This window comes from Acomys russatus, chromosome 14 (assembly GCF_903995435.1).
Source record: "Acomys russatus chromosome 14, mAcoRus1.1, whole genome shotgun sequence".
In the NCBI taxonomy this organism is placed as follows: domain Eukaryota; kingdom Metazoa; phylum Chordata; class Mammalia; order Rodentia; family Muridae; genus Acomys; species Acomys russatus.
In genome coordinates this window covers 30,451,791-30,473,450 of record NC_067150.1, presented here as the reverse complement: position 1 = coordinate 30,473,450, position 21,660 = coordinate 30,451,791, and the positions used below count along the sequence as shown (strand labels likewise).

At 44.0% G+C, this 21,660-nt stretch overlaps 2 protein-coding genes across 2 annotated transcripts; both read left to right on the top strand.

Annotated features, from left to right (window-relative positions):
- The first annotated feature begins 288 nt into the window (after positions 1–288).
- Panx3 (pannexin 3) lies at positions 289–7,417 on the top strand. The gene is made up of 4 exons (XM_051155793.1): positions 289–543; positions 2,096–2,238; positions 4,646–4,860; positions 6,778–7,417. Exons 1-4 carry the CDS (start codon positions 363–365, stop codon positions 7,415–7,417), a joined length of 1,179 nt encoding a protein of 392 aa, XP_051011750.1. The 5' UTR covers positions 289–362.
- A 4,780-nt stretch (positions 7,418–12,197) lies between these two features.
- On the top strand, positions 12,198–19,996 carry Tbrg1 (transforming growth factor beta regulator 1). Its single transcript, XM_051156199.1, has 9 exons — positions 12,198–12,474; positions 14,237–14,307; positions 14,939–15,159; positions 15,980–16,116; positions 16,379–16,525; positions 17,675–17,772; positions 18,028–18,138; positions 18,923–19,065; positions 19,623–19,996. Exons 1-9 carry the CDS (start codon positions 12,328–12,330, stop codon positions 19,766–19,768), a joined length of 1,221 nt encoding a protein of 406 aa, XP_051012156.1. The 5' UTR covers positions 12,198–12,327; the 3' UTR covers positions 19,769–19,996.
- The last annotated feature ends 1,664 nt before the right edge of the window (positions 19,997–21,660 follow it).

Below are 21,660 nucleotides of genomic sequence, written 5' to 3'. Positions count from 1 at the left end.
TTCTCCTTCTCTCGACCAGTCTGCTGAAAATACTGTATTTATCAGAGGGCAGCAAAAAGCCACAGTGCTTCTCTAGGGGACAATCCAGGCGAGCAGCCTGGCGCTCCAGCCACACGTGAAGCTGACCCTCCTCCAGTGAGGACCCACCGAGGCTACGCCTTCCTCTAATTGCCAGTGGGTCTGGCTCCGAGCCTGGGCAGTTATGTGGAGAACCGTTGCCTGGTCCTAACACAGATGTGTGAGGCTGGGACTACGGCACTGTCTGCTACAAACTAGCTGCCTGCCGCTGTCGACCGCTTCGCCCGACTGTCCCTGGATTGCTAAGGATTCCTCTGCGCCCCTCGGAGGAGCTCGGCAGCATCATGTCGCTGGCACACACAGCTGCAGAGTATATGCTCTCTGATGCCCTGCTGCCTGACCGCAGGGGCTCTCGCCTCAAAGGACTACGTCTGGAACTGCCTCTGGACAACATGGTCAAGTTCGTTACTGTGGGCTTCCCCTTGCTCCTGATGTCTCTGGCTTTCGCCCAGGAGTTCTCATCAGGTAAGTAGCTGAGAAACGGTAAGAGTCCTGACTTCATTTCACCCGACGCCAGCCATAAAGCGAGCCAGCTCCCGTCTCAAGAAGGTTTCATGGCTTTGGGCGGGACTCAATTCCCAAGGGCAGGTCATGCATGAGTCTAGAGCACCACCAAAGCAGAAGCCTCAAAAAAATTACAAAAAGCAACTTGGAAATCGTTTGATTAAAAAAAAATAATTAATTGCGGAAAGGGAGTTGATGGAGCAAGGGGAGGGTGGGGAAGGATGAAGGAGAGAATATGCTCAACATAAAATATAGACCAGAAACTAAAAAAATAATGAATGTTTAAAATAACACAATTAGTTGTCACGTTAGTAGACATACATTTTATGTCAAACCAGTGACTAAAAAAAAAAAACTATTGTTCTGGCTTCAATAGATAGAGGTTGGGATTTTGTAATCTCTTCAGAACTTGAAATCCCTTCCCTTAGCCCACTGTGAAAAGCATTTTTCCCTGAGCTCTCTTCCCAGCGCCCCCCCCCCACACACACACACACTTGCAGAGTTAATACAGCCTTGCTGAGAACAAACCCCTGCTTCTTCTCCATGACCCCAGACGTAAACAGACATAACACATGCGTTTTTGCGATGCTGTAAGCACTGGGTTAACTCAGAAAGCCTGCTCCCTCCACAGCAGGCTCTGGTCCTCTAGTTTTCTGTCAGTGCCCATCAGCTGACTGTTTTTCCTGATGAGGTATTCCGCCTCTCTCCGCTTCTTCAACTGCAAGGACAGGAACAGGACTGGTGCCCAGCTCAGCTTCTTTCTGATTAAAAAAAAAGAAGAAGAACAGGAAAGCTAGAGCCTCTCCTTCAATCCTGTTATCTTTCCCATGTAGAAATGCAGGCATCAACCCTCTGTGGTTTACAATATTGAAAAGCCGTCTTTCAATCTGGGTGTGGTGCTCACATCCGTAATTCCAGCATTCTGGAGTCTGATGCAGGATGACAAGTTTGAAGTCAGCCCAGGCCACACAGTGATACTCTGTCTCAAAACAAAACAAGGCTGACAAGATGCTTCATGGTAGAACTGTGAAACCATGGTGGAAGGACAGAAGCAATTTCATCTTCTGGCCTCCGTGAGTGTGCCATGACCCATGCACACACGATAAACAATATAACCATTTCAAAGATATTTTTAAAGGATGTCATCTCTCTTGAGAGGAAACATTGCCATCAAACTCCAAGCCTTTTTGGTGGCGAACTACCAAGTTCAAGGAGTCTCTGAGATCTCCCTGTGTAGCAGTCTGGGGGAACCTTGAGGGAAAAGACTCATCAGACCAAAAGACCAAGTCAGTGCATTGGTAGTGAAACTGTGTGCCCTATTCCATCATGGCCTGTCCTCCCACGACACAGCAATACAGGGCCCAGAAAGCTGAGGCTCAGGAAGAAGGCAAGGCCTGTCAGCCACAGGAAGTTACCAAGCCATAAAGATGTCTCCTCACCCAGAAAACTCCTGAATGATTTCCAGCCCCTATGCTGCAGCTAAGGCTGCCTCAAAGCTATGCTCCTTTTGCAGGGTCTCCGATCAGCTGTTTCTCGCCCAGCAACTTCAGTGGCAGGCAGGCTGCGTATGTGGACAGCTCCTGCTGGGACTCACTGGCTCACTATAAGCAGGACGAAGCTGGCCAGTACACGGTGAAATCTCTCTGGCCTCACAAGGTAAAGCAAACAGGGGCCCCATCAGGACAGCGTCCTGGCTTGGGAGTATGGGGTAGACTGAACCCTGCACTCACTCCCACTGCACCCCCACCCTTGCCCACTCCGCGCCCTTCCACCTCACTCGGCCCTTGCCCATTCATTTTGGCAGCTGACTTTCATAGTCCAGGGGCTCTTCAAATGCCTGATGGTCTCTGCTGTGCACATCGGTCTGCAATTGAAAGTTGCCCACCTTCCTCTGATTGGAAGTTTAGTGCCTGTGGGTGGGACTTGTTGACAAGCAGTTTTAGGTGAAGGGGATCCCTCTGGTATACCTCTTTGTAAAGAAACTCAAGTATCAGTATCTGGTCCGGCCCCAGGATTGTCTCTCGTCTCTGAGAAAAAGGCATTCAGTCCTTGATTAAAGGAAAGGGCTAGAATACAGCTGGTATGGAGCCTGACTGCTAGCCCTCTGGGAACTCAGCCATGGGTTCCACTCACTCATCTGGCTCCATTCCTCACCTCCTCCGGATAGTTCTGCCTGCAGTGGACTTGAGCATGGAGTTTAGTATGTTTAGTTTCTTCACAGACAAAACTTCAAGCCTTGCATCAGGAACAGGACAGGGTGGTTGATTGAACACTGTACTTTATAGAAAAGTCTGCAGGTCAGCTTCTCATTCAGGCTTCTCAGTGCTCTGTTTCAGATCGACTTAGACTCTTGCTTTTTGGTTTCACCCACAGCTCTAATCCCTGGGTCTCTCTGGTTCTGAGTTGCATACTTTGTTCTTGCCTGAGTGCCCCACCTTTCCCCACACCGGTGTTGGTTACCAGGCAGCTGAGCTCCAGCTTTCAACATTGCTGCTCTTGTGCCCTCCTCCCCTGCGTACTTTGTCCTTAAAGTCTTTGTTCTTTCTTATCCTCCTAGAAGGCAAAAGAAGACACTTGGTGGAGAAAGCCTCTGTCACTGGCAGGTCAGCAGGCCAAGACAGTGACAAAGTCCGCACTTTTTGCAGGAAACTCATGTTGGGAAAGGTCAAACACCTGACCAGCAGTGTCACCAGGAAGCGCTCAGGACCCAGATTCTTTGGCTCCTCCTCGCTCCCAGGAACACACTCTGTAGAAGGGAAGGGCTTGTTTTCAGGGATGTTATTTCTTGAACAGGAGTAAAATGGTAATAATTTCATAGAGGCCCCAGTTTACCTATTCCTGCTGCTGCTGCTGTTGTTGCTGCTGCTGCTGTTGTTGTTGTTGAGAAAACACAGAGACAGGCAGGTGCATGCATGTGTATACAAACACACACACACACACACACACACACACACACACACACACACACACACACGGCAGTTTGGGAAACGCTGTGGGTCGAGGAGTCAATCACACAAAAAGCTTCTAACCCTCCTGCCCTGGCTCCAGAACTTGACTCTTCCCTGAGTGTGTGATGCTGTGCAAGATGCTTGGCCTGGCCCTGCTGCCGCTTCCTTCACTGTGAAAAAGACACCGGAATGGTGTCCCACCAACAGCATCCTTGTGAAAACCAATAGGGTGAAATAATGCACCCTAAGTGCCTAGCAACAAATGTAGATTTGAAAATCCTTCACAAGTAGAGACTGCACTATGAATACAAAGATGGGCTCCCCTCTGTTGTATTCCTAAGTATAATAAAGAAACCTAGGGGAAAGCCCCATATACTCTGCCAGGGCCACTGTATCAAAAAGCACCCTAAACAGCAGAAATGTAAGGTGTCAGCATCTTGGTTCCTCTGAGGATCTTCTCTCTCTTCTGTTTGGCTCATGGGCACATCATCCTGTGTGTTCATTGTGTATGCATGCCTATCTTCACATAAGGGAGAGGCAGAGACACCAATGTAGCTGAAAAGACAGGATCTACGCATTCCTAAAGGCCCATCCCATTATCTGCACACCTGAAATCAGCCCCCAAAGAATTCTGAGAGTATCTGGTGGCATCATTCAACATTGCTGATGATCCAGAGACTACAAAGACCAGCATAGGATAGGTTACATAGAAGAAATTAAGTTTTCTCGGGCCTAGGATGTCAGGTCCACTATTGGTCATAATCTCAGGCTGGATACTCAGTCTGCACTACTGAAGCAGTGGAGGAAGAGATCTTCCCTACCAGACACTTTTCATCCTCTAGCCCTCTTTTGCTTCATTCTTTCTTTTTTCTCCTTGGAGACCCAGACAGATCATAGGTCAGAAAACCCATTGGCCATGTATCTGGGTAACATGGAGATATGATGTCCCTTTTCTACCAGCCTTACTATATTGTTCCATGTGGACAGAGAGCTTTGGGTAGTCAACTATATACACTCTCTTCCCTTCTAAAGTGGGAATAGGAGAGCAGTGAAGCCCCCACTTAGCTGTCAGGGCCCAGCACCCTGGGCTCTCCTCAGCCTTCTCTTCCTTGCAGGCCCTCCCCTATGCTCTATTGGCCCTGGCTGTGGCCATGTATCTGCCAGTGCTGCTGTGGCAATATGCAGCTGTGCCAGCACTCAGCTCAGACCTGCTGTTCATCATCAGTGAGCTGGACAAGTCCTACAACCGCTCCATCCGCCTGGTGCAACACATGCTGAAGATCCGGCAGAAGAGCTCTGACCCCCATGTCTTCTGGGATGAGCTAGAGAAGTGAGTTATCCCTCCTACCTCTTTCTAAAGGACTTGGTGGAGTGTTGTGTTGATACCTGTACATAATCATCTTTATATTTTCTCTATGCCATCCATCTCAAGAGAGCAAAGGACGCAGTTCACCCTGCATTCTTGGGCAGTGGTGGGGGATGGGGGGCATAAACCTTCCTATTCCTGTAGAAAGGATCTGCCTCTACTTTGCAGATAAGCACACTGAACCACAGGGATTCATAGCTCTACAACACTACTTTGTACACTATTGCCTTGCTCAGAAACCTCACTTAACTCCCCTCATGCTTAGCAAAAATGTTGAGATTCTCAAATGTCTACCTCAAGCACAATGTCAACTACTTTTCACATTTTTAGTCACAGTCTGAGTAGTCCTAATCTCCAAATCGCCCAGTGCTCCAAAATCCAATTTTTTAAAAATTATCTTTGGTAAATTCTTTCAAGTATTCCAAAAACAAACAAACAAACCACCAAAATCTGAAACGCTACAGACCCGCAAGGATTTGGGGTATTGACTTAGCCTAGTCTGGATGACAGGGAGCGTCAACTTGCCTAAGTAGTCTCCTCCTTATCCCTGAGCAAGTCATTGATGGCATTAGTCATCTATCTACTACCAGGCACTTCGATGAGTACATCAGACACACCCCTCTTGTGTGTGTGTGTGTGTGTGTGTGTGTGTGTGTGTGTGTGTGTGTGTGCGTGTGTGTGTGTGTGTGTGTGTGTGTGTGTGTGTGTGTGTGTGTGTTTTCAGGACGGAGGACAAAGGCCACAAGGCTATATCTACCAGCATGGGGCTATGATTCCATTGAAAGAAAGCAAAAAACAAGCAAGCAAAATACACACATAAAATGTTTCAGTACATGACAAACAGTATAAAGAAGTAAAAGGAACCAAGAGGAAAAGAGGTAGAAAGCTAAGAGACAAGAATGGTATGGTTTTTAAATGGGTCTAGCATGGGCAGCAGGTGCCAGTGAGAGGTGAGTTGATCTAATATTTGTGATCATCTTCTGTGATGCTATGTCCTCTCAAAAATTTCTTCTCTACCATTTTGGAGCCCAAGTTTTAGGCAATATTCTCTACCGTGATTTCTGAACCCTCTAACTAACATTGTTACTCCATCTCCTAAAATTCACAACTACTATAGTTTGTGTGCATTTAGCAACTAGTATTAATTTTATTGAATATGGCATATCTTATCTGCCCTTTCTCTCAAAGCAGAGTCAGGACACCTGTAACTCACCAACAGGTTACTTGTTAACATATTACTTGTTAACATATTAACCTGTATAAAATGAATGAATTGGCCTCAAAATCATACTCAGAAAATAGAATTCCATTATTCGTAGTATTAATCATAAGCTTATTACTTTGTGAGTCCTACCTCAGCTTTGAGCTTCATTTAACCTGGCTGAGCAGATACTCATTGGGATTGTGGCCATTCGTAATTTATTGATCATCCCTGGGTTAAGGCTACTGCATTCAGTGTTTGGAGAACATGCACATCTCCTCTGAGGGAAGAACTGTGGTTATGATTAGGGAAATAATACATATTTTCATAGACACTAAGAATGTTTGGGGCTGGAGATGCATCAGCAGGTTAGTCATTCAGTAATCAACTGGTTACTCTTGCAGAGCACTAGATGAGACTCTTAGCATGCACATGGCTGCCCACAACATCTGCAACTCCAGTCCCAGGGGCTCCAACACCCTCTTCTGGTTTCAGCAGGTACTGTATGCATGTAGTGCAGGAACATACATGCAGACTAACCACCCATACACACAAAATAAAAAGGTTTAAAAAAATTAATGTCATGTTAGATACAAAGACCTGGAGGCCTCCCACATGACTTTTGGTGTGTGGCTCTATATAATCCTACCTAACAGTGCCTCCTTTCTTCCCTTGCTCAGGGCCCGGAAAGAACGGTACTTTGAATTCCCCTTGCTGGAGCGGTACCTGGCATGCAAGCAGCGCTCGCATTCGCTAGTGGCCACCTACCTCCTGAGGAACTCGCTCTTACTCATCTTCACCTCAGCTACTTACCTGTACCTTGGCCACTTCCATTTAGGTGTCTTCTTCCAAGAAGAATTCAGCTGCTCCATCAAGACAGGGTTGTTACATAATGAGACCCATGTGCCAGAGCTGATCACATGCAGGCTGACCTCCCTGTCTGTTTTCCAGATTGTTAGTCTCTCCAGTGCAGCAATATACACCATACTTGTTCCAGTGATAATATACAACCTCACACGGCTATGTCGGTGGGACAAACGCCTCCTCTCCATCTATGAGATGCTCCCAGCTTTTGATCTCCTCAGCAGAAAGATGCTAGGGTGCCCTATCAATGACCTCAATGTGATCCTTCTTTTCCTCCGAGCTAACATCTCTGAGCTCATCTCTTTTAGCTGGCTGAGTGTCTTATGTGTGTTGAAGGATACAACCACCCAGAAACACAACATTGACACAGTGGTTGATTTTATGACCTTATTGGCTGGCTTAGAACCCTCAAAACCTAAACATCTCACCCAACATATGTGTGATGAACACCCATAGTTTTAAAATTAAAAAAAAAAAACCCATGGAGAGATACGTTTTGTAGAGAGGACTCTCCTTCTTCTCAAGCTACACAAAATAAAAGGCGATGACAATGATGATGACAGTGACGATGACGATGACGATGACGATGATGATGATACCCACTTAAAATTGTTAAGGCTGGATTCGGCTGAAATATTCTGTATATATAAGAAGATAAAAATCAATCAATGAAAATGTGTGAAGCCTGGAAGTGAGGAGTCAAAGAACTGAAAAATTAGGCCTAGAGCACTGAGGACAGTAACACTGAATGAACGTGTGGATGTGTAGACACTGAACACAGAACTCTAAAGGCCACAATATGCACTCACTCGACAAATCATGCTTGCCTCACCCCAATGACCAGGCAGAGCAATTTAGTAAGAGATTAATGAGGATAGGAACCCCTGAAACACTTTGATTTGGCCTGCCCATCTTGCTTTATGTATATCTTCATGGCCTGCAGAGTGAGACAATAAATAATGACGGCTTTCACTTGTATTCTGCTCTTGGCATGCAAGGACAGAGGCAAAGGGCCATGAGTGCAGTCTTTAAGAGTTAGATAAACTTACTATTATATAAACTGAAGGGTTTTTTCCACAAGGGCTCAGATTATGGAATATGAACACTTTCACGCATCTTAAAGAGTCTAGGTGTGTTCTTAATGATTCAAGGGATACACTTACCACACCTTCACTGACAGCCAACACTGAAGGCCAGTAGGTTAAGAAACTTGCTGTCCATCCTAATGACCTGAATTCAATGCCTGGGACCCAGATGGTGGAAGGAGAGAACCAACTCTCGAGATTAGTGCCTGATCTCCACATTAAAAAAAAAAAAAAAGGTAAATAAATAAAGGTTAAATAAGATGAGCATAGAATTTAAATTGATCCATTTTTGTTCGTTCTCCAGTTGTTACTCCATCCTTGCACCTGTCAAAGCTTCACTCTGATTCCAAAGACTGTGCTCTACCCACAGTGCCCTGGTGTCTCTTAATAAATATTTTTAAGCAGCAAATAATGTATTTCTTGAGAGAACTTTTACACGAGACATTTAGACTCCTCTTTATATAGGTAAGTAGAAAAGTCATGCTGTTTGTGACAAATTCATGTAAATTTCCATAAAGCCAAGAGTTTATAGATGCTCACTGGTGACATTAATTAAAAAAAAGAAAAAAAAAAAATCTCGCTGTTCACTAAGTACAGAAGCCCTGTCCTGGTCTATACACTGCCCAGTGCTTCAGTCTCTCCTCTTGCTTCTGCATCAGGGAAAAGATGGACATGAGTAGTGGAGCTGGGAGAAAGGAGTCCTAGAAGATAGCCCAGGCCCTGCTCTTACTTGTACAACTTAAGAAACTGCTTTAAAACTCTGTGCCCAGCTTTCGACTTTAAAGTTAACAGAATGGCTGTGTCATAGAATGACATCAGCTTCTTAACTGACAGTCATGGGATGAGTCATGGCACTTTGAAAAGCCTCAAAAAGAAATTAGATATGTAGGAACCAAAACAAACCAACAAACCACAGCTGTATCTTGGTAACTGTGTCTCCTGCCTACCGGGATGTGCCTTGGCCATTAGACATCCTTGAAGCTACAGATAAGTGGTTATTGTTTTTAAAATTACAAGTATTATCTGTAGGCCCAGCTAGTAATCAATAAGACACAGACACTTGTTATATTTTAAGATAGTCTTAGTTAACCTGGGGGAGGGCAGATATCAATCTTCTAAATTGTTTTTCATAGTGGGGCAGGCATGGGATCCCTGTTTCAATCCCATGCCATCTACTTTTAATAACTTTTATCAAGCTACCTCTCATCTATAATCTCAAATACTTGTTTATGTTTTTTATCTGGGCTGGATTCTCCATCCACGCCACAGGCACGTGCTTCTCCTCCAGCTAACCCATGGTGGCCATCCTCCCCCAACAAGTGGTTTCTGCCATATCCAAAACCAGACAGCAGGGCACTTGGCCCTACATGTACATGAGCAAAGGATCTCTGTCCTCAAAAGATCTCAGCTTCATTATAATAACATTTACATTGTGGTTCCGATAACACCACTTCCTCTTCCTCCTTCACTTATACCTTCTGTCACCAGTCCTCCAGCACTGTCATGGGAAGAATATCAAAAAATAAAAAATAAAAAAGGAAATCTGACCCACCATGACTCTGGAGAAAAACAAGTCACTTTCCTCCACGAAGATGCTCGTCACTTTTAATTTTTTTTAAATCCCCAACATAGAACCCTCTGGGTTACAGCTCACACACACACTCCTGGCAGCCCACATCAATCTCTCTTTATAGTGTTTGCTTTGCATTGCTAACTAAACTCCCGCTTAAACTCTGTCTGGTCTGCTGATGGAGAGCAAAAGTTTAACATGAGGCGAGGCAGAGTAGACTTTAATCCCGGCACACTAGGAGGCAGAGGCGGGCGGATCTCTGTGAGGTTGAGGTCAGCCTGGTCTACAGATAGAGTCCAGGACCGCCAGGGATCTGTTACACAGAGAAACCCTGTCTTGGAAATCCAAACAAACAAAAGTTTAACATGAACAGGCTCAACCTCAGAATAATGGGTTTGTTTTCTTTCAAAGATTTGTTATGTATTTATCTAGGTGAGAGATGTGCACATGTGAGTGCAAGTCCCCATGTCAGAGCCCGTAGAGCTGGAATTACAGATCGTTGTGAGCCACAGGATGTGGTTTCTGGGAACTGTTCGTGAGTTCTCTGATGATTGTTCGTTCATTCATTCATTCATTCATTTTAAAGTGCTAGAAATCAAACCCAAGGCCTTTCACCTACTAGACGAGTGTTCTACGACTGAGGTAGACCCTAGTCAATGGTTTAAAAAAAAAAAAATCTCCAAGCTGGGCATGGTTGCCTATGCCTGTAGTCCCAGTACTTGGGAGGTAGAAACAAAAGGATCCGGACTTCAGGGTCATCTTCCCCTAAATAGTTTGAAGTCAGTAAAGGCCCAGTCTTTCAAAGCCAAAAGAATAAACTAATGCCTTCTTAATTCAAAAAAATTGCAAGAAAAATGCCTTAATTGTGAAAGAGAAAGTCGCTAATGAAGAAGAAACAATAGACATGAATATTCCACTGATGTCTATTGGCCAAAACAGAGGCGGGGATTTTTCCTCCTCAGTAGACATGACACATGAGGAAGATACAATAATACAAATACAAATAAAATCAGATAGATCTCAAAGTCTATGAGAACAAAATACAGTTAGACAGCAAATCAGGCAATTAAAAAGCATTTTTTAAATTAAGAATATAGTCAAGCCAAGCACAGAGGCACACACTTCTAATCCCAGCATTCTGAGAGGCAGAGGCAGGTGGATCTTTGTGAGTTCAAGGCCAGCCTGTCAATAAAGTGAGTCCAGGACAGTCAGGGCTGTTGCACAGAAAGACCCTGTCTTGACAAAACACACACACACACACACACACACACACACACACACACACACACACACAAAAGACGAACAGCAACAAAAAAGAATAAAGTCAATTTTGATTACTACGAATGTTTTCAGGTTCCAAGGTAAGATTCTAGTACATATTTTCAAAGACAATGTATTTTATAAGCTGTCAAAACTAAATCTACAGGACTGCCTTAGGCACATTTGTGAAGGCAAATGGCACCTTGGAGGTGCATCGTTAAGACCCAAGCAAGTCAACAAAGGCAGCTTGTTACATGGAAAGTCATGGAAGAGTTATCTACAAGATTTTTCTCAGTGTTCCACTTTGTCAAGATTGCTACTGTTTTTAGTTTTCCAAGATGAAAGAGCTGGGTCGCTACTGAATTCTAAGTTATCTTTATTAGTATTAGATTTTCTTTTCTCTAGCAATTCGGTGAAAGTATTAATTATATGACATTCTTAACTTTCATGTACAACCTTAAACGCCTAGATTTTGAGAATTTAACAATAATTATCTTTTGTATCAGTACACTAGTTTGGAAATCCCACCCATCTCATTACATATATTGTTTTGAGAGAGAGAAAAAAAAAGAACTATGAACAAAGCCAGGTGTGGTAGCGCATGCCTTTAGTCCCAGCACTCGGGAGGCAGAGGCGGGCAGATCCCTCTGAGTTCCAGGCCCGCCTGGTCTAAAAAGTGAGTCCAGGACAACCAGGGCTACACAGAGAAACCCTGTCTCGGAAAACCAAAAATAAATAAATGAACAGATAAATAAATAAATAAATGGTGTGTCTCTCGAAAAACCAAAAAATAAATAAATGGTATGTTTCGGATAAATACATAAACAAATAAATAAATGGTAAGTGTGCTTGAAACACTCTTGGATTCATGCCAAAACCACTAACCGCCGGCCGGCCTTGTTCCTACATTTTATTTAAACTATTTGCTAATTAGATGCCAAGTTTTCGAACAATCGAGGTTTTGTTTTCCAATCGCCGAAGTTCACTGCCCACCCAAGATCTGCGGGAGCAGCAAAAACGGAAAGCTGAGTTCCCGCACTAGTATTCAAGTCTCCCAACGCCCAGGAAGGCCGGCTCAGGCAACTAGGGAAAACAGATACGGAACCGCAGCCGCCTCAGGGCAGAGAAACCCACGGCGCCTGTGTAAGGAATTTTTTTTTTCCCCTCCCGCTGTTTTGAACTCTTAAAACCAGCTAGGACCGGTCCTTTCCGGCCTCAGCACCTCCTCGCTGGCCTGAGCCACACCCCTCCTCCGAGTCCACCGCTCGCCCAAGGTTCGTCCAGCGCTCGCCCACCGCTCCTCCGCCCGGAAGTTACACGTGGCCGTGTTCTTGCGCAACTTCCGGTGGGGCTTCCTTTGGGAATCTACACGGAAGTGCGGGGGAACGCCAGGTGATTCGGCCTCCGCCCAGTGCCTTAGGCGACCCGAGCTCCGGAGCCGGGGCCGGATCATGAGCCTGTTGGCCGGCGTGACCTCCGAGCCGCGCACTCCTCTGTCGAACATGGCCAGGATTAAAAGGTTCATGAAGAAGAACCAGAACGAGAAGTACCGGCTGAAGTACCTGCGGCTGCGCAGAGCGGCCAAGGCCACGGTGTTTGTGAGTCTGGCTTCAGCCGCGCCCTCCCTCGGGACTGTTTGCTCTTTCGGTTCCTCTCCCAGGCAGACAGCCCAGCGCCAGTTCCCTCGCTTATTAGTTCTGTGCAGCCTTAGATAAGTCGTTGCTCTAGTTCTGTCTACTTCTCTGTAAGTGACGACTTCGGAGTGCCCCGTCAGTGTGCTACGGTGCACTTTCGAGATGAATCAAGTGTTAAGTGTCTTTCAAGGCAAGAACAGGAGGCTTCTAGGTGTTTCTGCCTTCCCCTCCACCCAGTGCTAGAAATGGAACGCACTGAGGAAGCAGGCCACCACCCGCCATTACCTACCTTAACTGTCGGAATTTAGGATTTAGTGAACGACCTGTTTTACCAACCAAGACTTATTAGGGTCTAAAAAGTCTGGTAGTAGTCTAATAACTAGGCTATTATTATTTAACCAGTCACCTCAGTGCTTAGAAATGGGTTTTCGGTTCAAATGCCCTCACACATCTGAATCAGTAGTTTGACTCCTTTTTCCCCCTTGCAAAATTTCAGTTAGGCCTTTGTAGATGCATCAAGGAAAGTTTTGACATTAAATTTGTCGTTCCTAAAACAGTCAACATTTGTGTGTTGGAGAAAATAAGACTAAATAACTCTACACCCTGTTTACTGTTCTTGCCTGTCACCTCATTTTAGAGTTGCCTAATGCATAAAATAATGTTATTTAAGGATGTTGGTTTAAGTACACAAAGATCTTACGAGGCCAATGGATGTTTTATGTTTTGAACATTGAATTTGAGGTTCCACCTATGAAACATCCAAATGAGCATTTCCTTCAGAATTGGTTTTAGGATAGACTCAATTGTCCGTAAAGAATGGTGATACTTGGGTATATACAAATGAATGATTAATTTTACACACAATATTGAACTTTTTTCATCAATTTTTTTTCCTCTCTAAGATAATCTAGGTTAGATTGGCTTTGTCAAGGTCAAGGCTGTTTATTTATTACATATACAGTGTTTTACCTGCATGTAGACCTGCACACCAGAAGAGGGCATCAGATCACATTGTAGATGGTTGTGAGCCACCGTGTGGTTGCTGGGAATTGAACTCAGGACCTCTGGCAGAGCAGTCAGTGCTCTTAACCTCAGATCCACCTCTCCAGCTCAGACCTTAGAATTAAGTAGTAGAAAACAGAAAAGACTTTTGTAGCGGTATTCATAAAGTCCAAGTAGTCTATCCTTTTCTCTGTCAAAGGTTACATTTACTGCACTGACCACATTCCTTGATTTGTTCCAAGTATGCAAATCCTCTTGTATCATAGTGTTCTGGCATAAACATTAAGAGGGCCTGCATTCATCCAAAGGTGTCTCTTCATTGCGTAGGAAATTACGTAATGACTCTGCCTGTAGTGGAACCCAAACATTTTCCCCTAATTACTATTAATGTCATGCATGCCACAGAGCACATGTTGGAGGTTAGCCGATGACTGCCAGGAGTCATGTTTCTCCTTCCACCGTGGGTTCTGGGGATGAAATTCAAGTTGTTATGCTTGCAGAGCAGGGGGGGGGGGCTTTCCCTGCTGCGCCCTCTCTATAGAGCCAGCCCTGTACAGCTCTATCAGTAGCTTGCCTGCAGTGTAGAACAGCGCTTCCTTTTTAGCCTTAAGCACAGACAGTTTTTTAGTTTGAGATACAGATCTTGCTCCCAGAAAATAGCTTTGATTTTTTTTTAATTCATTTTATGTGATTATTGGGGTTTTTTTTTTTTCCTCTCTTAAAGGAAAATGCTTCTATTTGTGACGAAATTGCTCGTCTTGAGGAAAAATTTCTTAAAGCAAGAGAAGAAAGAAGGTAAGCTAGCTTCATTTTTGCTGTTGCTATTATTATTATTTATTGGTGGATGTGAGTTGATATTATTATTATTATGGAGATTGATATCTCTTCTATGGATTCTTGCACATTGCATGGTCTCTTGACCACTTAAGGAACTCTGAACCTGTGTGGTGTTTCCCACCCAAATTTTGTTGGACTCTGAAAGCAAGATAGTTCTAATCACCTGTCTGACAAAGCCCTCTTCCTACATGTAATAAGTAATCTCACTATAACTTCCCAGTGATGAAAACCAAGAGATAGAAAAACAGTTTCTCATTGTACAGATACTCAGTCTCTTCTTCCCTATGCAACTGCAGTCAGTATGTGGGTACCTCTAATTCATGTGAATGTCTTTCAGAGGCCTCAGGCCTTCCACCCTCAGGGTAGAAGATCCCTGCAGGTGCGAGAGAAGCTCCAGCTGTTCCTTGATTCTTCAAGTATTAATTGGCCTCCGGGCCTTCATTGTCTCCAGGCTCCAATAAGAACCTTTTTGTTTTAGTGTGATCATCTTGGTATATAAGTCTGTACTCCCTGGTGCTTAAGTAAAATATTGAACTGAGGGGAAAAAACAGAACTTGATACCTCTCCTCCCGTTCCTCTCCCACTTCAGATATTTGCTGAAGAAGGTGCTCCAGCTTCATGCTCTAGCTGAAGGGGACCCGCAGCCCGCAGCTCCTTCCCATGCCTCCAGTTTGCCCCTGGCTTATGGTGCAGCCAGCTCTGTGGGAACTAGCCAGGGAGCTGGGCCCAGCACTGGGGCCGAGGAGCCATTTGGGAAGAAATCCAAAAAGGAGAAGAAAGAAAAGGGCAAAGAGAACAGCAAACTGGAAGGTATTTTCAGAAGCTAGTGGCTCTACTAATAACAAAGACCTGGTAGAACTAACTGGCCAGCACAGTGGCCTGTGTTTCAGAGCAGTCCCTAAAGTCCTGTGAGAAGCAAGTGTCTTACTGGAGCCACCTGGGGAAGATTCTGGTTAGACATGAGAAGCAGGCTGAGGCCGCCTCCCCTCGTCTTGTGCTCCTGCTGTCTGGACTTACTCACTGCAGTTTTTCCTAGAGGCAGAGAAATGGGCACGGTGGCCTTTTGAACACACTGCTAGCTCAGGAATTCCTGGTTATACAGTTGAAGAGAACTCAGAAGTACAAGATTTTTAGCATCACATTAAAGCTAGTTACTACTGGTAGGCAAGTTAGATACTTGGGCTTTGGGGGAAAGGCCTATATGGCTATTTCATGAATACAGATGGTCCCTCACCCACAGTGAGTGTGGTTCAGCTCAGTGGTTTTCTCAGCTTTACAGTGTTACAAAAGCAGGGTGCATTCAGTATAAATTGGATCTTCAATTGTGATCTTTTTGTAGGATAGTGATATGTAGTGTGATACTCTGAGTTAACGGCATCAAGCCACAGCTCTTGGGCAGACTCGTGACGATGGGAGACTCCACGGTGCACTGCCTTGCCACGATGTTTGTAAAGTTAGGTGTGTTATGTGCATTAGTGTGCAGTGTTTTCAACTTACAATGCGCTGTGATGATAAAGAGCATCTGTATAAACCAGAATTGCCTTTCTGCCTTTACCATATGTGTGTAAATTTCCCCTCCGCTTGGCACTGCAAGGGACCTAAAGTAAGTAACTCCCAATTTGTGTTTCAGTACTGAAGAAAACATCCAAGAAAAAGAAAATGGAGGGAGGTGCTCGCAAGCTGGTTCAGCCCATTGCCCTGGATCCTTCAGGACAGCCCGTGTTCCCCATCGGACTAGGGGGTCTAACAGTGTATAGCCTGGGGGAGGTGAGTGAGACCAGCATATAGATACGATGGTCAGAACCATGGGAGTGGGGGTGAGCCCTCCCTGTTCCCACTGGCAGCACCCCCTTGCTGATCCATACCAAGCGCAGGAAATCTCTAGTCCCTACGAAACCAGGTCAGTTTTGTCTGCTCACAGCTCACTTTCTCTGTTTGTCACTCTCTGCTGCCCCAAAGGCCACCATAGTAAACTGGGTTTCTAAAGCCTTAAGTGACTTCAACTCAAGATTGGGGGATTTTTTTATAGATCATCACCAACCGGCCTGGCTTCCATGATGAGAGTGCCATCTACCCTGTGGGCTACTGCAGTACCCGAGTGTATGCCAGCATGAAGTGCCCAGACCAGAAGTGTCTGTACACCTGTCAGATCAAGGATGGTGGTGTACAGCCTCAGGTACTCACTCCATTGTGATTAATATTTTCCTTTATTTGTTTTTTTTCCCCCTTTCTGTTTTGAGAACCTCCTTTATCCTTGGCTTTTTACTTATTCTGACACAGTATAAGATACTCTGTAGTCACCATTTGTACAACACCTGTCACCCCTGGACTTGTAGGTGTTTGATCTGGGATACAAATCAGTGTTTAATTCCCCAGGTGATACCTTTTCCTTAAGCCATAGTACTTCTACCACATATAATGTTACCGAGTGAGGCTTATGTTAAGTGCAAGTTCACACAGCAAAGATTAGTTGGTATATTGTTGCTTCACCTTAAGATACAAGGATCCTCAGGCAAAAACAGCAATTTCAGAGTTCCTGGTCCACTTTCTGATAAAGCTACCAACCAAGAAACCTGAGCCGGAAGCAAGGTAAGGCCCCTTGAGTAGAAGGAAGACATGAGCCTGCCCAACTGAAAATCGTATCACTGTTGGAGCTCTGACAGCGGAGCTAGTGTTTGACATCATCTCAGCAATAGAGCAGTGCTTCACAGAAAGTATGTTAATAGGAAACTTACATTGTGCAGTGTACCATATTTTCAACATCTATAAGTACAGTGCATATCCAATCAGGGTCTCAGTAAAAAAAATTTTAATATTCTTCGGTCACTAATCAAACAAGGTTTTATTTTTAAATGTTAATGTGATTTATGATAAAAATTCAGCTTGATTCCCCCTCCTCCCCGACATCAATTAACTTTAGTTTCGTAATTCCCAGTGAAGAAAAACCAATACACAATCCTTTGGCCCAGAATATTTCTAGGTATTCTAGTGTTTTCCAGAGAAATAGAGGGTGACATGGAACAATATATTTCATTTCTTTAAAGTATCATTTGTATTTGTACTTAGGGCTGTAGGCAGATAGAAAAGTGTGGGGCGAGTTCAGTGCTGACCAGTGGCCAAAAGTCAACCAAGACATATAAAGTCAAGTCACAGGGTTTTCAGTTTACTTGGACTTAGATCAATATGATTGTAAGGAATGTTTGTGCCCGTCTCCTAGCATGTTGTACAGTAACCTCAGCTTTAGAGACTGGGATCATTATGGTAATCATATAACTCTATTTCTCCCCCTTGCAAATTGACCCGATTGTTCCTCCATTGTTCTCAGTTTGAAATTGTTCCTGAAGATGACCCGCAGAACACCATCGTCGGCTCTTCTGCAGATGCTTGTTACGAAGAACTGCTCAGGGCCATCAGTGCTACAACGTAAGTTGGCCACAGCTTGAGGACCCACTAAAAGGATCCCCATTGGTACAACTGAGACCGTTTCTCTGTGCTTGGAGATCTCCTGCTTTATAGACACCTAAGCTATATCCTTCATACTCCGCAGCATCTAGCCACCGGGTCCATTAGGAAAGCTTGAGTGTGGTGTCTGTTCGCGCCACCATTCCGCTCCTAAGCCCCTCTCCACCTCCTCCTGAGCTCTCAAGTTAAAGCTCTCTCTCCCTCTTTCCTGTGTAGGGGGAAACTGCTGCCTAACCCACTTCCATGTGGTGCTGACTTCTTTGGGTTTTCTCATCCAACCATCCATAACCTGATTCAGAGTTGTCCAGAAGCCCAAAACTGTGTCAAGTAAGTGTGAGAAAACCTGTTCCATTGGTAGGCACTCACTTGCCAGCTAACCAGCATCCTAAAATGGCAGTTACTGATTTGTTGGCATATACATTTCAGTGTCAAAGGTGTGCTTGCTTCTTCACCAGTATGCCACAGCATTGACCCACTTAGCTATTGGACAGATGTGCTGCATACCAGGTTGATTGTTCCTTACCCAGAATACTTGACATGAGAAGTGATTCAGATGTCGTTTATTGGTTATAGGTTTTTAAATCCCTTTATATGGTGGCCAGGCATAGTGGTGCACAACTTTAATTCCCACACTCAGGAGGCAGAGGCAGGTGGATTTCTGAATTCAAGGCCAGCCTGTTCTTCAGATATAGTTCTAGGAAATCCAGTTGTTTCTTGTACACATTACACATAAACTCTGGACATTGTTTTTATGCAGTATTTTTAGTGTACTTCATTTTAACTGTGACCATCCCATGAGGTGTGGAATTTCCCATCTATGGCATTTTACAGTTACTCAGAATATTTTGGAATATTTTGAATTTTCAAGTTCAGGCTGCCCAGTTGGTGCCATTCTCTGTGTACTGTGGAATACTGTTTCCTGTCACCAGTGTTGCCTGCTCAAGTTTGCTTGGGCTATCTTTCGTTGCCAATGTTTTTTAGGTATATAGCAAGGAAGACCTAATGAAAAAAGTAACTTGATCCGTTTGGTAGAAGGATTCTTATGTCTCAAAAAAGCAAAAAAGAAAAAGGGTTATTATGGACTAACAGAATAATGCCCTTTGCTTCATAGTTACCAGTGGGTGAAATTCGATGCATGCAGACCCAGGAAGGGGCAGCTCTCCCAGGAATTACCAGAGGACGATGCAGCTATGAGCCTTGAAGCCTTTCAGACGCAGACATTTGATGATGACCATGACGACTCCATTCTGCCAGGTACCTTCTTAACTTTGCCTTTCTGGTGTGAAAACTGACCGTCTTTACACTACTGTATCCTCATCGCACATGGCTGGCAGGAAGTAGCACGCTTCCCTGAGCTAGCCATAGAGAGTGTGAAGGAAGGGCGAGCTGAGGCCACCTGGGGCTCCCACGTGACTCACAGCATGTCGGGAAACTTCAGTGTCTCTTCTGTAACTCTAACTTAAGTGAGACTGACTGGCAACTGAGAGGGTTTGTCATGCCGGGAATGGTGGTGGCTTTGGCTGTACCTGTGTTGCCTAGGTTATTTCCCATAAATGGAAAGTGATCAATGACTCAGGAAAACTAAGGTCATACAGGATTTGTGTTTATGACAAATGACCTTTTTTTTTTTTTTTTTTTTTTTTTTTTTTTTTTTTTTCTCATTTGTTACACTAAATACCTGTTTATTTTATTAACCAAGGGCAAATTGGGTTGACTTTTACAAGCGTAAGGAATTAAGAGGCCATGTATTTGTCCTAGCAAAACAGTCTTGAGATTCCCAGGCAACGGTGCAATTGAATTGTTTTTTCCAGGATCCCTGGACCTACCTGAACTTCAGCATGAAGCCTTTGTGTCGTCTTACCAGCCTGAGTTCCTGACACACGAGCCCTTGGTAGACACTGACCTGCAGCACCTGAAGTCTCCATCCCAGTGTAGCCCAATTCAGGCTTCAGACTGAACAGGAATTTAAAACTTACTCTGTGGAAGAAGGCAGCTGCTGAGAAGCAGGGGGCACTGACATGTTTCATTGTGATGTTCCTGTGCTCACAGTGCGCCCTGGGGTAAACTTCAGTTGCCTTTACTTTTAATAATAAATATCTCTTAACATTTCTGCTTATTTTATCTTTGTAGTCAGGATATGATCATTTTTGCTTAGCTTTCCCTGAAGTGAACTTAAATCTTGATAAAAGCACTGAGTCTGTTTGGACTGCCGTTATAAAATACCATAAACTAGGTGATTTATAAACAACAGACTTATTTCTCATCATTTGGAAGCCTGGAAGTCAAAGTTTAAGGTATCTGGTGATACCTTGCCCCTGGCTCTTAGATAGCTGTCTTGCTATCACTGCATGGTGGAAAGGAGTTCTCAGGTTTTTAAATAAGGGGTCTAATTCTTTGTGGAGCCATTCTGACCTACTCTCTTCCCTAAGGCTATAACTCTAACCACATGGAGGGATTAGGATTAACAAATTGCTTATTTGTGAAGTAAACAGATCCTGAAAACTCGATACATTTGCCTCTGCTCCTAATTAGAATATGGGTCACCAGTCCCTGCAACACAGGCCCCGGCTTACTTTCTCCTCAGTATCCATAGAAAAAGTTCTGATTATTCCCAAGGTGGGACTTCATACATTTATTAATTTTATCTTTTTTTGTGTGTCAAAATTTGCATCTTTTCTGAGGGTTTACAGTCTTCTGTACTCAGTTCCTTATTAAAGAATGCGCTTTAACCCAGTGTTAACACAAGTTCAGGTATGACATAGTTGAGGAGGATTGGTTCCCTTACCCCAATATAAAGTCATTGTCATTTCACTTTGACCAAATTCTACACAACTGGACTTTTTGGGTCCTACATAGAGCATTAAGGGGCAGGGGTGCTTTCTGTACCACCCACTTTTGCATCTATACCACACTGAACTGTTCACAGCTCCATTCTACCAGCCTGGAAGAGGAACAGGTAGAATGGTACTCCAAAACAGTCATGTTTTTGTGTTGAGTTATTACAGCATGCTCCTTTTACCATATAAAAACTACCAGCCTGTTGGATCAGAACCTGAATAAAAGACAAACTAAAAGTTTCGTTTTAAGTCAGCCATGATGTACACCTTTAATCCAAGCAATGGAAAGGCAGGCAGATCTGTGAGTTCAAAGCCAGCCATAACTAGAAGTGAGACCCTATCACAAAAGACATTTTTTTGCAATCAGTAGATTATCACAAGCCCACAACTTTTGAACTACAAACCTTAATCCACTAACTGCATAAATTTAAAGAGTTGCTCTGTGTATATAGTGGCATTCATATTTAATTCTAGTACTTTAGAGGTAGAGGAAGGTAGATCTCTGTGAGTTCGAGACCAGACTGGTCTACATAGTGAATTCTAGGACAGCCACACACAAAATTAATTAAACAAAAACTAGTCCACTAAAATTATGTCAGAAAGGTTGGTTTTAACTATAGTATGTATGTATATGCTATAAGGAATACAGTACAAGCCAGGGCAAAGTACAACACAGCAGTGTTTCTCCTTCAGTGATGATTTGAAGCTGGTTTTTACTTACACTTTCTAGTCAGTGATTAATTTTAAAACAGCTAAAAATTTTCTCCATTTGGAGAAATAACACAATTCCCACAACTGTTCATCCACTAAAAATTCGATTCAAAGATGACTTCATTACTGCATGTGTTACTTCAAAGTTGTGTACTGTAAGTTCTAATTATTAGGTGTTAGAGGGCCTTGGGCTTTTGTGGCTCTTGGCTGCATTTAGCAGCCTCCACATCAGAACAATGCAGGCATGTCCCAGTGCCAGCCTGACTCCAGCTTAAGGATGGAAGCCATCTTGTTACAAGGT

What these genes read in the sequence shown, in the direction of transcription:
- Panx3 (XM_051155793.1), top strand. Translation starts at nt 363, where the DNA reads ATGTCGCTGGCACACACAGCTGCAGAGTATATGCTCTCTGATGCCCTG. An exon ending in CGCCCAGGAGTTCTCATCAG is followed by an intron (nt 544 to 2,095) that starts GTAAGTAGCTGA and finishes CTCCTTTTGCAG; the next exon opens with GGTCTCCGATCAGCTGTTTC. An exon ending in AATCTCTCTGGCCTCACAAG is followed by an intron (nt 2,239 to 4,645) that starts GTAAAGCAAACA and finishes TCTTCCTTGCAG; the next exon opens with GCCCTCCCCTATGCTCTATT.
- Tbrg1 (XM_051156199.1), top strand. Translation starts at nt 12,328, where the DNA reads ATGAGCCTGTTGGCCGGCGTGACCTCCGAGCCGCGCACTCCTCTGTCG. An exon ending in AGAGAACAGCAAACTGGAAG is followed by an intron (nt 15,160 to 15,979) that starts GTATTTTCAGAA and finishes TTTGTGTTTCAG; the next exon opens with TACTGAAGAAAACATCCAAG. An exon ending in TGACGACTCCATTCTGCCAG is followed by an intron (nt 19,066 to 19,622) that starts GTACCTTCTTAA and finishes TGTTTTTTCCAG; the next exon opens with GATCCCTGGACCTACCTGAA.